The sequence below is a fragment of the Rhea pennata genome, chromosome 8 (assembly GCF_028389875.1).
Source record: "Rhea pennata isolate bPtePen1 chromosome 8, bPtePen1.pri, whole genome shotgun sequence".
Classification (NCBI taxonomy): domain Eukaryota; kingdom Metazoa; phylum Chordata; class Aves; order Rheiformes; family Rheidae; genus Rhea; species Rhea pennata.
In genome coordinates this window covers 16,275,910-16,293,763 of record NC_084670.1, presented here as the reverse complement: position 1 = coordinate 16,293,763, position 17,854 = coordinate 16,275,910, and the positions used below count along the sequence as shown (strand labels likewise).

General features: G+C 40.9%; 1 protein-coding gene across 1 annotated transcript in view; it reads right to left on the bottom strand.

Moving 5' to 3' along the window:
• PRKACB (protein kinase cAMP-activated catalytic subunit beta) overlaps positions 1-15,226 on the bottom strand; it is a 79,794-nt gene extending 64,568 nt beyond the window's left edge. The window contains exon 1 of the mRNA XM_062580993.1: positions 15,135-15,226. Within this exon, the coding sequence (XP_062436977.1) occupies positions 15,135-15,180 (46 nt within the window). The 5' untranslated portion in view covers positions 15,181-15,226. The remainder of the gene's footprint in view (positions 1-15,134) is intronic.
• Between the last annotated feature and the right edge of the window lie 2,628 nt (positions 15,227-17,854).

The following is a 17,854-nucleotide window of genomic DNA, read 5'->3' as shown; positions in this document are numbered from 1 at the left end:
ACAAAGTTCAGCAAGAATGACATTCTTGGCTAATTCTGTAGTAATTTCTATACCAGATTTTAGAAGATGAGAGACAAAGCACAGAAAGAGACAGCTACAGTGTGCAAACACCTGTTGGCAGGAAGGACACGTCTCCGATTCAACGGCTTCCTTTTAGTGAGAACGCTAATAGTGCACTAGCTTGTTCCTATTATCTCTTTGTTAACAATTAACCAATACTGTACCTTATAACTTAAAATACTGAAAGTTTTTTTTACTTAGTTTAATACAACACCAGAATATCTGACTTAATGGGAAAGAGCTTTTCAGTGAGCAGTACTTTTTAAACAATGCCTTTTATAAAAGGCTAAAAAAATTAAAACTGAACAAAATTAATTGTCCCATATTAGGATGAATGAATGCCAAAGCAAGGAAAGCAGAACACTTACCAGTTAATCAGTTTCAAAAAGTTGACTTGGTACATACATATGCAATTTTTTTCTACTCTTAGTCAGACTCCCAAATTAGAGAGTGTAACTACCTCCCCAATGATTTATGGCCTGTTTACAGGAAGCTTACATATATAAAATTATCTTCTGATCAAAATTACCAATATTTGGTACTGATATTTATTATTATTATTGGTATTATCTCTATCTCAGAACTTCTCTAGAAGCATGTAATTATTTCAAATACATTTTTTTATTTCCTTTTATGTAAATGAATAAAACATCAATACCTGACAGACAGGCATATTAAAAGACCTCCCATTGAAGCAGCCTTAGTATTTTTTTAGTTGGTTTGACAAAAATGATAACTTCTGAGGTAAGGATGGAACAATCTCTGATTTCTTGCACACACACTACAAAAAGAAAAAAAAAAATCCAAATCTCTGATTTCTTGTACTATCTTGCATAACTTTACAGAATATTTATCTGTATTACACAATTTTAGGTTACTAATGCAAGCTACAACCTGTAACTGTTGAAATATCAACCATTTTTCTAACTTCAAATGTATCACTCCTTAACAATATTATTTGTCAAAATACAAATAAAATATTTATGAACAGAATTATCTTACTTCGGGCATAACTACAATAATATTATAATTGTTGGCATAAAGGTTATGTTACCCTTATCCTCACTTTCACCAACCTAAAGAAAAAAAAATGCTCTTCCACTTGTTCACATAGAGAATTTCTATCAATTAAGTGAGTTCAATCCGTACACAAGGTATACGCATATTCAGACTATAAAGAAACTATAAATATTTAGCATACTGTTATCACTACGTATCTGCTAAGTTGTAGCAACTTGAAGGATCCTATTTATATCTGCCTGTAGATCTTTCAAAACAGTTTTAATATTGCTGTCCCATCTTAAATACAATCACCACTGAAGAAGTACTTGAGAAGAACTATTAGCTAGAAGTACTTTTTAACAGCAACAATGTCTAATTCTAAACACAGTATTTTGGTACTTCACATAGCAGTCCTCTAAGTTAAGCTCTAAATTATCCAATGCTGTGACAATAAAGCTGTGTTTAGACCACAAAACCACACCAGCAAGAAGAGATGGCCATAAAAATGAAGTATTGTATTCGTTCGTGGTTCCAGACTGTCTCCTATCAAAGGACACTGCAAAGTTCCTGCTGCAGCAGACTATTAACGATGATTCGGAACAACCCTCCCCCCAACACACAAAGCAACAGGAACCACCCAGAGCCAGATCTCAGCAGCATCTGCAGTTTAATCATTTGAGAGATGTTCTGCCGTTTCTGAAGGATCAGGAAAAAAGTTAGCACAACCTTTTATTCAACAGTTCTTGATGCAGCCACAAAGGGAGATTTCCTATTTGCTCATACTCCTTGATCCTAAGGAAGCCCACTGGCATCTTGTCAGGGAGGATGCAGTATCCCAAAGACAAGTGACATCAGGAAATCTGTGTAACAGACCTTTTTTCCACCAGTGTGAAAAGTTAGTGTTCATTCTGACCAATAAAGAAAACCTGAACTTCTAAGCATGCTGTTGGTTCTGTATTTTTGTAAAACTCCAGAGTATTTTTGTATTTTAGAAGAAAAAAAAAATCTTCATGGTATAATGTTAGTGCCATCTCCTATATCATCAGTAAATGCTTAATATGGACTAATATCCCTGTTTCTTTTTCTTCTTGCAGGCTTCTTACTTCTTCAGTATTTACTACTACAATTTTCTGAAAACTGTCAAGTGTCTTACATCTACAATACTGAATGCACTCCCTCTTTCACAACTACTGCATACATTTTCCAAAACCCACTATATGTTGTTTCTTCATGATTAAATGTACATTCAACAGAAAATCAAAACTGTTTTTCACATAACTTTTTTTTCTCTGCAGGCTATTCAAATAATAGACAATTTGAGTGAAATCCATATTCTATGCACTGCTATATTTCCTATAAATGTACCCAATCTCTTCTTTCATCTCAAAATTTGTAGTCAACTTCTATAAATCTCTCTCCAGTGCTGCAGAAGTAACAAACAAGCAATCTCAAAAATCAACAGACTTATTTTGCTACTACTGCACTCAGGAAGCAGTAGACGTGCACATTAATGAACTGCATTTCATATTTTGTATTTTGTATTTCAGTGTCACCCTTCACAGATTTCCAACCATTTCAGAGCATTAGTACCACGTATGCAGTCGTCACTGCTTGCTGAATTCTTAATGCAATTAAAGGGGGGAGGGGAAATCCTTTTTATTCTTCCCTCTTTCCACTTGATAACAGCAACAGTCCAATTAAACTCGAACGTCAGTGGTGAACTAACGGATAATCTCTGTCAGAGATGTACCTGGTCTGGGAAGGAAAACACAAGTTCATGAATTTTGTCTCTCACAAAGTAAAGCACTCCTATGATGAAACATGGCTCTCTTACTCTGCAAGATTAAAAAACTCTAATCTTACAGGGGAAATGAATGGGAAAGCGGAGACAAATACACTGGCTTTACCAGCAGCAAGCCAAACACAGAGAATAAGTTGTGCTTTCTTGGTAGCACGTGTGAAGGGACTGCGTGGGAAAGGCTCGTGCACATATGCTTTCCACACTGAACATCTACTACTGTGCTTTCCCAGTTTCTCTATTTGGGCTTGTCCTCTTAACTAAAAGATTGTCAGTGGAACAAACAGGTTCAGGATTTTCTCCTCCAACTAAACTAACAGATTCATTTCCACTAATACAGTGTTCTGAATGTAACTGTAGAAAACCAGCAACGGCTATTTTCTATTTGGGATAACTTTCAGACGAGGAAAGGCAGAAAAACATCAAGTCATCTTCTGACGAGAAAGCCCCGTATGGCTGGAGACCTCATTTTTTATTTAGATGAGAAATACAACATTTTCTGCAGGATATCTAGAGCAACAGTATCTTCACCAGTAAGTGAAAAATTCACTTCAACTGCAGAAAAGGTAAATCCAAGAGATGCCCTCATTTTTCTTGTCAAAAATCATACCAAATTTACAGTAGTTATACCTTACACCCTAACTACATCACTTAGCCTAGGCTGCATCTGGTTCTTTCACATTTCTCACTGAGCTACAGCACAGATCTGCACGTTTCATTTCTTTCTCCTGTTACTCCCTACTCATTGCTCTACTCCTGATCCCGCTGTATCTAAAATGAGCGTGTATGTATTAGTCATCTTCCAGTTTTATTTATACTGAAAACTATTTTAGTACATTCTGGAGTAATTAAAAATAAGGAGGAACACTGGTGATCCTTTCTCTAACTTTGCCAAAATAAATTTTGCTGTAATGATCATGAAGGCAACCACACTTAACTGAACTAAAATGTCAGAAATACTATTTTAATCTCTGTAGTAAGCAAACAAAACAAAACAAAAACTTTGCTGACAGTATTTGAAAATGGCATGTTGGTGCACACTAAAAAAGTCAGTTAGCAACCTTTCTGCTTGAAGGGAACACTCTATAGAGTCCCCTAAATTAACACCAGTTTTTGAGTTACTATTTCAGAGCTGACAAAGTGTGGCCACTTGCACCTTCTCCTCCCCTTCTGTGAAAAACTTAAGTGTGTTTTCTTTAGTAGCAAAATCAACTTAAGACAACGTTCCTCCCCTTCTTCCACATTCCCTGTTTGTGTCAATCCAAGGCAAAATTTTGAAACAAGTCCATGAAAGGACTGGGTTGCACAGGATAGCTGGAGGAAGCAAGGGATTTAACCCAGATCACTCCAGCAACTCTTCAGAGCAGTCCCCAAAACACCCATATCAACACAAGAGGAGCGGCAAACCATAGCACAGAGAGCAAGGAAGAACAACAAGAGTGATCAGGGCAGAAATTCTTCAAGTCAGCTTTGCTGCCAAAGCAAACTGGTCACGTAACTACACCGTAAGCAGTAGGTAAAGGAAACTGCACAATCACAATCTCAAACCTCAAGCTGAAGACAATATAACCATGTTTTGTTAAAGAAAATCATCATACCAGCAAAAAAATCAGGAGCTGCTCTGAAAGCATAGCTCTTATCCAGCTGAAACTAACTAAGCCAATGCTCCACAAGACTTTCTGAGAAAACATTATACGGTGTACCAACAAGTAATTCTGGCTATAACTGATTTCAAAATTCAACCAGATCATCTCACAACTCATCCTCAGGTTGAAAAACCTAACTTTTTTGGTCAATTTGTAATCTCTACTCTTTCTTTAAATTACTTAGCAAATGCTTTTCTTTGACAAATAGCATTGTTTCAAGCATCTGCTAAAAGCTCCAATTCTTGAGAAAGAGACAACTTTAGAATACCAGTATAGCTCCTGAAAATAGCAAACCAGCTTCTCCAGAAGCTCATATTAAGGTTCTCCTCCCTCACCTTTTTATTTAAACCATTCTCCTCTACAGCTCCACCTGATGCAGGATCTCCTCTTCAGCTCCTGCTAACCTTGACCAAGCTGCCCATTCATGGAATTAGGAGGAAGAAGCTTGCCAGGATGCCCCTGGTAGCTGTGGCATCCATTTCCATTTCCTCATCCTGCCACATCTCCAGGCAGCCCACCTCCAGCCTGCATCCATCAGCTCTCCACACGCCTTCAGGGAAGGGTGAACATGGACAAGGCCCAGACCACACTCTGCTTAGTGTTTCTCTATTTTTACACTTCTTGAGCCTCACTCCTCTTTCTTTTAGCAGCAGTTGCCCCTCATGTTGCATCATGTTTTCTCTCCATTCTCCTTTTCTTTACCTTCTCTTTCTCAATTTATCCCTTAAAACACTAGAGCCTTCCCTGATATCTATTAATACACAAAAGACCAATGGCTAGAAGTAGCTGCTTAAAGAAAAGCCGGAACAGGATGAGCATAGGGCCTCTCTCCCTTCCTGTGCCATATGTAACTTTACAGGTAATATTCTCTCTCACTTGTTCCTTTTCTAGATAGCACAGTTCTCACTTACATAGCCATGCCTCACATGGAAGCCATTCAACACCTTTTATCATCCTTGTCACCTTTCTCTGAACCTTTTCCTGCAAGTTCAGCTTAGATGCAATGTGTTCAATACGATCAACTGAAAATTCAATACATTCCTTATGCCAGAAGGAAGCCTACAAATAGTAACAAGTGTCAATCAACAATGAAAGCAGAAAGAGGAAAAAAAAAAGAAAGAAATGAAAAATGAAAAGAAATTCATTTAAAATGCAAGGTTGTCTACCTCAGTAGAGTTCAATACAAAAAAAAAATCCTAAGTTAATATGTAAATGAACTTCTGTATTTGAATACTAAATGCATAATTGCATAACAATGTAAGTAGAGTGGAAAGAGCAATCATTTGGCAGAATACATGTCAGTAACAATATGGAAAATTAGAAGTTAAACTTCTTTCTCAGGAATTAGAGCAGTTCACACGAAAAACTGAAGTTAATTTTGTTTTCCTATCACTTTTGCAGTTTATCAGTTAGTCCCCCAAGAAATTCAGAGAAAAACTTTTTAATTTGTAAATGAGTCACCAAGCACCAGACACTGTAAGAACCATGAACAGGCACTATACACTTTCAGCCTTTCAGTCTCTCCCACATGATACGAAGTTGTTGTAAACTCGCACAAGTTGCAGAACATTTTGCAATTCGATATTCACATAGGCCATTAAATTAAACTATGATTTAGCAGCTTATTTCACTTTGAAGCTCAGTTCACATAAACTAGAACCCTTAAAACATGCACTTCAAGCCAATGCAGAGAAATCAGCTTGACCACAGGATGCACTGTGGCAGTCTCTTGCTTGAAACAATTTAATCTGGAATTCACAAAGCACAGTACTGGTCCTGAGACCTTTAGTGTGTGCACGGTCCTTGATTTTGTGACATTCCCATCACTAAAGTCCCTTCATAAAATCTAAATGTATGACTGGAGCCTTGAATTAAAAAAAAAAAAAAAATACAAAACAGTCCTCTACAAATCAACAAAAATACATCTCTCCTCATCATAATGGCATAATGGTACATGCTAGAAAAAACATTTTGATCTTTCAAATTGGTATATCATGATTTTTAGCTACATAGCACTTTCTCTCTCACCTCCTACCCCGTTTTTCAATGAGAACTTCCTGATTAAAACCTCCAAGCACCATAATAATCCATGCATCAGTTAATAATAAAGTGCTTGAATACAGGTAATTTGCATTAGAAACTTTATCTTAATGATAGACTTTGATGCAGTTAAGTCATTTTTCCATGTGCAAAGAAGGGTAAATTATCATATACTTAACAACTAGAACTTAAATATACAATAAACTTATCACTGTTACCTGCAATAAGACAAACAAAGAATTTCATACTGTCTAATACTACATGAATCAAAATTAACCTGAATTAAGTAACCTTAATTACTATTACAGTGTACCTGCTGATTTATCTGAGCACATACACCCTTAATTATCTTATTTCATGAGAGGGAAGAGCAAATGGATTCTGGGTACAGAAAAAATAATTATCTTTTCCATCTTTAAAGTTTCCTTCTTTATACTAGAAACACAGTTTCCTTGGTTTTAACTTCTTGAACCACACTGCAGCAGTGGAATTCTGCGGATGAGTGCTAACAGCAAGTGCAGTAGGTTAACAAGGGTGTACTTACTGGAAGCAGCTTAAATTGAATGAAATAAAACAAACAAGTTCCTGATGTCCTCTGTTTAAACATTTCAGTATTTTAACAAAGAGATAAAAGTTAACAAGAGGCAGATGGATAACAAAACTGATGCTTGTCCTTACAAATCACCTAGCAGACTAGATACTCAGTTACTGACAATGTGTTGAAGGAGGATTTTCTAGGCTTCTTAGTCTATCAAGTAGATTTCATGTCTCAGAAGAATCAGGCAGTGAAAGGTAGAATACTAGTTCTCTACCATTCTGATGCAGAGAAGTTGTCTCAAAATACTCAGCAGGTTTCTCTGGTACAGGTCATAGAAAAGATTTTTGTTTTCTCAGAGTCTGGAGACTCAACTGCTTCTAGCATACAGGGCATATTTATATAATGCCACGATTCTCTGCAAGGTTTTCTAAGAACCTCAAAGCTACAGATGGATGACATCCCAAGGGAAAGAGACACATTCACAACATAGCAGTTTTGTTTAGTCCTGAGCTGGAAGAAATGCAGTGGCTTTACAGTGTGTTTTATACCTTCACTACATACTAAAACGGTAAGCAACCACTCAGCGAGCCCACGAGAAGCTAACCCTTCCTATGACCACATATGCACGGTTGTTATTCCTGTTCCACACAATCCATATCCACACAATCTGAGAACGTACACCAGAACTCATTATGCCACAAGTTATCAAGTTCCCTATGATTATAGAGGAACTTCTCTGGGTAGAGGATTGTAGAAAACAGTTTAATGAATAAAGGAATGAATGAAATAAAAACTTTGGTACATTTCTTGGTTTGAGTATCAAATTGGCAAGATAACTGAATTTAAATACAAAAGGAAATTAAACAACTCTAAAATACTAGTCTTAAAGGTCTGCAGGATAAGAAAAGCACAGAGATGGAAGCGAGCAATGTTCTACTGTATCTTCTGTATCTTCATACAGCTATAAATGCTTGAATAAAGCATTTTTTAGCAAACTCTGATAGCTAGGGTGCTAACAGCTCTCACTAAAAACTGAGCTCTAAGCCTTGAGGTAATTCATTATATGAATAAAGGCAGAAGGAAAAGGGGGTGGTTTAGAGTAATCACTGTTTCAAGAAGTTAGCAGGATGAAGTGTTAGGAGACAGAGTTAACTGAAGAGCTAAATGCTAAGAGAAGAGAGTCCTTTTTCTTTCCACCTCATCATTTCATTGCCAACACTGCTTTCACTGCTTCCTTTAAATGTGTCTCCTGCCAACTGACACCTCAGTGAATTGATTCAGCTTGCAAAACTGATAAAAGATAACCCAAAAAGGTAAAAAAACACGTGTAGCTTTCTGCCTATGTAAAACAACTCAGCAATGGATTACAGAAGCACCAGAATTGTGACAAGCAAGAGGACCAGGAACAAAAACGTGCTTTTCAACAGTATAATCCACCATATGGGCTCAGCTGTTTTGTGAAACCTTACTCTTGGTGGACATTATTCTGCTGTTAGGCTGAAGAGAGAGCAAACAGGATGTCAAATGAAGACAGACTGAGTAGGGCACTGAATGGACCGTCCTCTGCCTGTGCTGATCTCTGATGTGATAGGCCGAACTACCTCGGTATCTTCCCTTTAGCTCCCTGTACAAAAATACACTCACATGAACACACCCTCAGATTGCTTTGTCCTGATTCTCCAGTTACAGAGACTAATAGCATTACTTTTATCTTGTATTTTCTATTCGTCTGTATCCGCCTTATTGCCCAAAACACAGATTGTAAGCGTTCTGGAGCAAAATTGTCTGTTTCGTGTCTGTACAAAGCAGGATCTTGATTCACCACTTCCCCCCTCCTGAACACTACAGTAACACAAATAAATAACATTACACACAGCAGTGTGCATAATCCTTTCCCAACCATACCAGGAAAAAAATGGAGGGTCACTATCTTCAGTTTCACAGCTCCTGAGACAACCTATTTCTCACCTCAGTTACCTCTTGATGGCTCCACTGCTACTTTGTCCTGTTCCTCATTTCCTTGGAAATATTTCTACCTCACACCATAAAAACAGTGTTTATCAAGGGAAAAGACTTTCAGCAAGCCTGAGAGCCTAACAGCAAAGTCCTCCTTCCAGCACCAGTAGTAAGTTACGCAGCCCCCGTACCCTGCCTGCTATCCACCTCACCTCAGTGCCATCTCAGTGGCCTGAGCACAACTGCTTGCACAGCTGCAACAACCTGGGCCAGAAAGCTGATCCAGGTTAAACAAAGTCTCTTCTGCCTCCCCCTTTTTTTGGGGGTGAGGCAAGTTTTTTTTGTTTGTTTGTTTAAATCTAGTTCAACTCTTAAATTCAGTCCACCTTGTTGTCTCATGAATAGTTAGTCCAGCATGCACAGAGCAGAGCAGCAGAAAAAAGTGGCGGGGGAAAGAAAAGCAAAACTGCAACTGAAAGAAGTGCATGAAACAACATCTTATACCTGCACCAAAGACAATCCTTGAGAGCAGCTACAGAGCAGATTCTTCTCCAAGTTTGAGCCCTAACAGTTTCACAAGTTTATACAAAACAAAGTGCTGACTTAAGTTTTCCATCAAGCAAAACTTTGCAAGCTTAGCTGACCAAAAGTGCAGATTAAGAAAATGGACTCTAGCTGATCTAGAACTCACCTACTTTGTAGCACAGTCAAAAGGCTTGCAGAGCTAATATCTTTTATTAAACTAACCAGTGTAGTTAAGGGCTCAGAAAGAAAAAAAGTTTGGGGCAAACAAGCCCTTCATCAGGTCTACAATAAGGATGCAGGCAAAACACACAAAATCTGACAGTCCTCCAAAGCCCTTTCCACAGCTCTCTCCAAGGGAGAGACGTGTCAGAGATGAAGAACTTAACCAACCGGAAAAGAATCCTAGGTAATCTCACGGCTGGCTGTGAAGGACGCCCCTCCGCACAGGCAGGGGAGCCTGCAACAAACTTCAACCTGCATTGCTGCGCCCTTACAGTTTTTCACTTACCCCTGTCTACACCTTGTTCCCTATACCACTCAGATGGGTAAGGTGGCAGCCCAGACATTGCCTTAGTCATACTAAGGAAAAAGGTAATAGCTGCCAAAAATTTAAGGATTTTGAGTATTTTTTTTAGACTCTAATGTTTCTGTAAATGTGGATATATGGGTAAATGAAAGAGCACTGAAGAAATCTATTAACAAGGCCTTTCAAGTAATTTAAAATATTCTGTCTTTAAAATAGCCCAAGCCTGCAACAAAAGGCTAACTACAACAGCTAAATACACAAACTAATTTATCACCTGAGGGTCCTTCTGACCTTCTGTTAAACTATGAGGTGGTTACCATTTTTTTGAACGATAGCCTCTCTCTTTGTTAGTCCAAGCTGTGAATAACTGTTTTAACCATAGCAAAATTGTAAAATAATAGCATACTTCTCTTCTGATGGTGTATACTGGTAGTCTTACAGTGGTTTAGAACAGTCACAAGTTTGGTGATTCCATCCAAGGAATTTTTGTACATTACTTCAGCAAGTAATTATAACTATTTTTTTCTTGATCAAAAAGTAAGACAATACAAGCCCTAAAATACAAAGAAATAAGCTTTAAAAACGTTGTTTTAGAGATGTTATCCACACAGTCAGCATCAATGGAATATATGTTTTTTATTTAGTCTTTATAAAATTCATAGTATAGCTAATGCTTTAAAATGGGTAAATAAGACATCAAAAGCTATCCATTTCAAAATCAGAAAGCATAAACACAATATACAAAAGAAGAAAAATGCTGTTGAACAAAGCTACAGTCAAGTCAAAAACACTGAAATAAGGATCCCTGGAAAAGTGACAGGGAACTGGCAGGCTTGGAATAGTAATGGGACACACAGCTTTTCACCTCTAGTCCACTGATTTTAATCTAATCAAGGTCAACAGTGACAGAGCTTTGTCTCATCTAGTCCTTAGATGAAACCTGTGGTCTGAACACAATGAATAGACATGAAAAATAAGAAAAAAAAAAAAAAACTCAAAAGAAACACTGCCTTGCTGCCTGAAGAGGTTAAGATCTACCGGGAAAGGAACATTAAGAAGGCTGCATCTTCCTGTCAAGCACGTTTTAAAGAAACACTACTTACAGAATAATTATGAGTTAAAAAAGGGAAGAATTGTCTATAATAGGAACTCTGACATACAGAAGATATTGTAGTGGGAACACTTTGAGGAGTAGGAGGACTGAATGAACACAAAATTCACACACAGAATACACATCAAATACTCTACTTGGCTATATAAAGACCACAGAAGTTCAATCTAGTAAAGACATGTTAGATTAATAAATTCTTTATGCAATGGAAGCTAAAGATACACCTATCAGATAAAAGGAATGTACACAAAAATATATTTTGAAAATCATATATGGTTTATTTTTAAACACTAATTTTAAAAGCAATTTACTATCACATACTGCTGCAGCAATAATGGCAAAGATGAACAGAATCCTGACCAACGCAGCTCCGTCACCAAAACCACATACCTTCAAGATCTATTTGAAGGAAGAGAAAGTACATAAATCTTTCAGTCACCAAAGAGTGTATTCTAATCACTTGGTCTCCAACCCAGCTTGGTGATTACCACAGAAAAAAAAATGACAATATCAAAGCCAATTATTATTGAATCTAAAAAACTCCCCCCCCCCCCACCCCCCCCCCGGTCAGGATGGTAAAAGTAATTTCTAAACAAGTTCACTTGCTACCATGTCTCAGTGACCCGCTACACATTTAAAAGGGCAAATAATTCAGAGCCATATATGGTAATTACTTCAAAAATTTGTGTCATTGCTTATCTGAAGAAAAAAAAGTATTTTCTAAAAACTTCACAGTTTGCAGGGCTGACATTCATTCCTGTTTAGAAAAAATCCTAGTAAAAGTCATGTAAAATTAATAATGATCTTTAAAGTAACAGATCTTCTTATTGAATTAAGAAAAACTAGATGGCCTTTTTTGAACTCAGGGATCTGTTACAGTCACATTTCTTTTGTGTGCTACTTTAACAAAAGAAAAAGAATATTAATAAAGCTAATATTTTACTACAATAATTGCTACAAGTTAAGGTGAATATCCCAAGGACACTCTCTTTTTTTTTTTTAAATGTGATTTACCATATGTTGACATTTTAACCCAAGTTAACTTCATAGATAGCAAGAGAAATTTTCTCAGATAAGTAAACCGAGCAGCTGGAAAAAAAGCCAATAAAATGAGTAATTAAATGAGTTTTATGGTGAAGGACTGAACTTAGAAACTTTAAGAAAACTGTTATCTCCTCAGACTGCAAATGAATATACTTAGTATACTATTATTCTAAAAGACCCTGAAAATTGCAGCTGCTGCTCCCTGTGAAGACCCAGGAAAGCCAAAGAACCCATCTAAAAATGCCTGTTTTAAAGCAAGGTATATAGTCAGAGGCTTAAGTGTCTCTTCAGTTAAAAAGCATACATACATATACATATTTATTTATTTATATATATATAGGTCCTCCAGTCTAAATCTCCTGTATGTTAGAAGAGCCTGGAAAAAAATAATAGCACGGAAAGAAAACAAACTAACAGACTATACCGGGATATTCCATCTTCTGTATGTACATACACATATCTTGCCCTCTCTGCTATGTAAGCCTGACTCACTTTTTGGTAGTTAAGTTTAAAAAACTTAGCTGTTAAAAGCTTATACTGTTAAAATGCTTAGAAAATTAGCATCCAGTTTTAATCCACCTTCACCTTCTACCTAGTAATACTGTAAAAGATTTGTTCTACTACTGACATTCACATACAACTATTTTTATTCCTCTAGATAGCCTGACTGAAGCAACAAATAACTGAAGATATGATACAATGTGAGAAGCTAAAATAAACAAAAAGAATGCAAGAGCCCCAGTTAGGTGCACAGCATTTTACCACCGTGCTGACCACAGACAGTGAAAGAACTCTCAAATTACACACCACGAACAACTGGAGTTATCAGTGGGAGCTGAGTTACCCTTCGTTGTCGTTTCAGGGACCTTAGCATGCCCTTGATCCACACACCACCAAGCTCCACGCTTGCATCAAGGGCACAACATCACTGTTACAAGCCACAGCTGGGTATTTTTCGGCTACCATTTCACCCAATCTTAAGTATCCTGAAGTTTGGAATACATGCTATTAGTGACACACGACTAACACAAAACAGCAGGGAAATTCACTAGTCAATGCAAATATACATCAGAAATATTAAAGCTCAGCCATGTTTCATGTTTCTTTAACTTTTATGTGCAAGGCACTGTATGAGTAGCTTACATATCAATTTTCACTGCCAGTAAACCTATTGCTTCTAGTACTTTATTATGTGTATAGAATTCATATACTATTGATCTTACATAGTAAATGAATCCGGTCTCTCCCAGTGGAGTGTCAAATGAGAATCAATTTCTCCGCCTAGTTACAAAAGTTGTATCACTAGAGTTTCTTACTGCTAAATACACGGAGTAATTAAACATCTGAGCATAAGCAGCTCATGCTCTAAATGCTGCTCTAGCAGCATTTTCAGTTTTAAATGTAAGCTTTTTAACAAAGGAAGAGAGAAGAGTTCTGAAGCCAACTACTTCTGCAACTTTAAATATCACTGTGTTTGGTAACATGAAAAAAAGAATTAAATTAAATGGAAGTAAAAATTATGCCTGATTTAATGTTATTTAGTCACCTAAAGTAATAGCAATACAGATGCTATGAAGTACCAAAAGTAATGTTTTGTCATCTGAATTACTTCAGGCTATCTATTCTATCTGTGTGTATGTGTATATACACATACACATATATTTATAGGCAGATTAAAATACTTCTCATCTAAGATACGCTATTTGAATTACACAGCTGAAAACAAAAATGAAAACATTAAAAATAATACTCAAATACTCATAAAACATTTGAATTGTGAAATCTATAATAATGAGATAATATATGAGAGCTGAAAGGAAAGAAAACACACAGTAAAACTGGACTGGTCAAGCACGGTCCCTAGCCCCACACCAGAATACTCCCATATAGACCCCACATCTGGATACTCTCATACAGATCCTGTAAGTGCCAGGAATGCGGCGCGCGCGGGCAGCAACCGACCTATGCAAATCTGCTTCCATGGTCCTACCCCAGCCCTGAGTAGTGAGCATACCAAAAGTAGACAAACTGCAAAAAATAACAGAAAGCAACCTAAATGTTTAAACTTCTTTCCGTGTTACGGCCGCCCATGGGATTCTCAGTAACAAAGGCTATTGTTGCAGGAACACTGAGCTTGCACAGCTGGCTGCTCTCTCCTTCTTGCCTCTCATCTGCCACAAACATACCTAAAGTTCTCAACTGAAAATGAGGTAAGAAAGTTAACTTTCTAAAAATTAAGCCTGCCCCCCCCCAACAACAACTGAATCAACTCTGTATCGTTAGGTAAATAATTATCATTATGCTGAAACACTGGGACAGTGAAAGACAGGAGAAAAACAAGCCCGGCCCGGCCCGGCCCGCGGCGCCGGGTTTCGGCCGAGGCCTTTGTCTCCCGTTCCACGCGGGCACCACGCGGCCCCGCGGCGCGGCGGGGGCGGCGGGGGGAGGCGGCGGCGGCGGCGGCGGGGCCCCCCGGGCCGCCGGGCCCCCCGCCCCGCGGCGGCGACGCCGCCTCCCGCCGGGCAGGGTGTGTTCAGGGGTGGGGAAGCGGCGGGCGGCCGGGAGGGAGGGTGCGAGGCGGGCGGCTGGCAGCGGCGCCGACACCTGCCCGCGGCCCCCGCGGCTCCTCCTCCGCCGCCGCCGGGCCGCAGGTCGGCGGGTGACGGGCACCTGCCGCGGGGGGCGGCGGCGGCGGCGCGGGCGCAGGGCGGCCGCAGCCTGGCCCGCGGCCGGCGTTAACCCGCTTACTTCCTGCGGCGCTAAACCGCGGGGCGGGGGGGGGCGCGGCGCGGAGCAGGGCGGCGGGGGCTGCGCGGGGCGGGCGGCTGCGCGGGGCCGCCCGCTAGGCCGCGGGGCCGGCGGGGCGGCGGCAGCTCGCGCTCACTCACCGCTCTCGATCTCGTTGCCCTTCTTGGCGGTGGCGGCGTTCCCCATGGCCGGGCCGGGGCGGCGGGGGGCGGGGGCAGGGCCGGGCGGCGGGGCGCTGCGGCGGGCGGGGCAGGGCCGGGCCGGGCCGGGCCGGGCAGGGCCGGTGTAGCGGCGCGGCCCGCGGGCGCGGCGGGCTGGCTGCGCTCGCCCCGCGCTGGGTCTCTTGTGTCTCCGGCCGCCGCGGAGGAGGAGGCGAGCGCTCTGCCTCTGCCCCCCTCCCCCACCGCGACACCCGGCGGAAATGACGGCCGCGGAGGCGCCTCCTCCGTGCTACGCCGCCCGCCCGCCCGCCGAGCCGCGCCGCGCCGAGCCGAGCCGAGCCGCGCCGGGGCTGCGCGGGCCGCCGCCGCCGCCGCCGCCGCTCACGGCCGGGCCGCCCCGAGCGCGGCCCCCGCCTCGCGCAGCGCCGGCGTGAGGGCGGCGAGCGGCCGCGCCGCGCCCAAGGTGACCCCGGAGCCGGGGCGGCCGCGCGGCCTCCCCCGCGCCGGGCCGCGGCCCGCCCCGCCTGTGGGACGCGGCGTTTGCCCGGCTGCGCGCAGCGCGGAAAGACTGAGAAAGGAAGCGGGCTGCCAGGAAAGATTTTTATTGTGTTCCCCCCGCCCCCCTTTTGCTGCCAGTCGTGTTATAAATAGCTACAGCTACACATTCGCAGGCGGCATTGTGGTTTTTTCGAGTTGATGGTTCTTTAAATACATGTATTTACCATGTGAGATGCCTGGAGTGTTTTCGCTGTGGAAGGAAGTGCTTATCAAAAAGAAGCTCTATTTTGTGCGCTTTAAAGTGGTGAGGCGGGGGAGCAGAAGCGCTAATCTTGGGGACGACAAGCCCCAGCTCTCCTGCCAAGAAAGCGTGCGGTGCCCAGCCGCTTCTGGCAGCGCTCGGTCCCCGAGGCTGGCGGCTGCAGCCCTGGCCACCATCTTCCACGGGGGCAGGCGAAGTGCCCTGCGCCCGCCGCGCTGCACGATCTCGCAGCCCCGCACTGAATTACCTTACCCTTTTTAAGGCAGGGGCTTGCATACGTACACTTACGCACACTAAACTAGATACCTCAGGCCGTTCACAGCTCCTGAGCCTGCCCAGCGGGGTACGGTACCAACGTACAGCGCGTCTCACCAATGTACAAATCTGCTTTCACAAAAGCTGGACCAAACTGCGTGGCTTATTCAGCTGCAAAGCTTTGGAAACACTTGCCTGAATTATCTTCAAGTTGGAGTGTAGGTTGCAGTCCTACCTATAAACGCTTAAGGAGCTTTCAGATTTTCACCTTTTCACTTGTATTAGCCTCAGCTGAGGGAGATTGCTTCATTATTCATAAAAGCAAAGGTAATCCTCTGAAATAAGCAGTCACTGGGGAAGGCAAGTCTCTGCTGCTTTGGAGAGCAGAGATGAGACTTGCATCTAGGGAGGAAATAAACTGCAAACCATTGGGGCAGTGAAGCTGTTACTATTGAAGACGGCTGATATATTTTGCCAAAGCTTACGACTCTGCATCTTTACACACTTAACACGCTTACTAGAGGTTTGGTGAGTTACCAGTAATTCACTCTGGCAGCAAAGAGCATGTAGACTGCAACGGCCAGATCTGCCCCAGGAGGACAAGTTAAGCCAGCAACAGAGGAAGGAACTTTTGCCATCAACCATCACTTGATCACTGTCATTGACATTGAGAAAAAACAGAAACTCAAGGCAGTGTAGTATTTTGATAAAAGTGCAAAGATGGTACCAAAGATAGGTAAAGATATTACCCCTGGTTCAAACATTTCCCTATTCCAGTCATCATCATTTTCATTTTGGTCAGATTGAATCTGAGTCAGCTGATTTTCATCTAGGTGCTGACAGGCGCTTTGATATCCTTGAGAAGACAGCAGCAGCATCGCTAACAAGTGAGACATGCTGCAGCATCTTTAGCATATTCTTGGCATTAGAGCTCATTCCTCCACTAGCAGATTATGCTGCATAGGCTTCATAAGTGAGGACTTAGCAATTAGCTAAGCTAATAGCTATTACTACGCTTGGGGGTTTGCCAGATGTGGGTTGCCTGGTCATTGCACATACTCCATACACATGTAGCATATACACATATGTATGCACAGCAGTGCATGACACTAGTTCTGAAGTAAGTATATACTCTGTATATATGTAGACTGCTGATGCATTTACATCAGCCAAACACTCTCATAATCATACACATAACATATTTATAAAGTAAGATAATTCACAATGCTGCAAAACATATACAACTTCCATGATCCTAATATTACATATCTAAGTGAAGATTACAGAAGCAAGGACCCAGAGCTGGACCTTCATAATCTTCATACTAAATATACAGCTTAAGACATATTGACAAGTTAATATTCATGAATCAGTTGCAGAACATTTCAGCATTACAGTAGACTGATTTCATTAGCATTCAGAGCATCATCTTTTATTCTAGCCCAATACTTACTTATCAGTCTGCCTGAACTTTCTTATATAAATTTCTTTGGCACTGAAATGCCTCATGTCACTGCTCATTCAAAAGTACTTTGTTTCTTTTAAGTTTCTTTCAGCTTAACTGATTAAACAATCAAATCATGCAAATATGAAAAATGTTCTATTTGGATATGTTAGAATAACTCAGTAATGGTGCAACTTAAACACTTAAATTTCATTTGTTTTGCTGCTCTCTATAAAATTC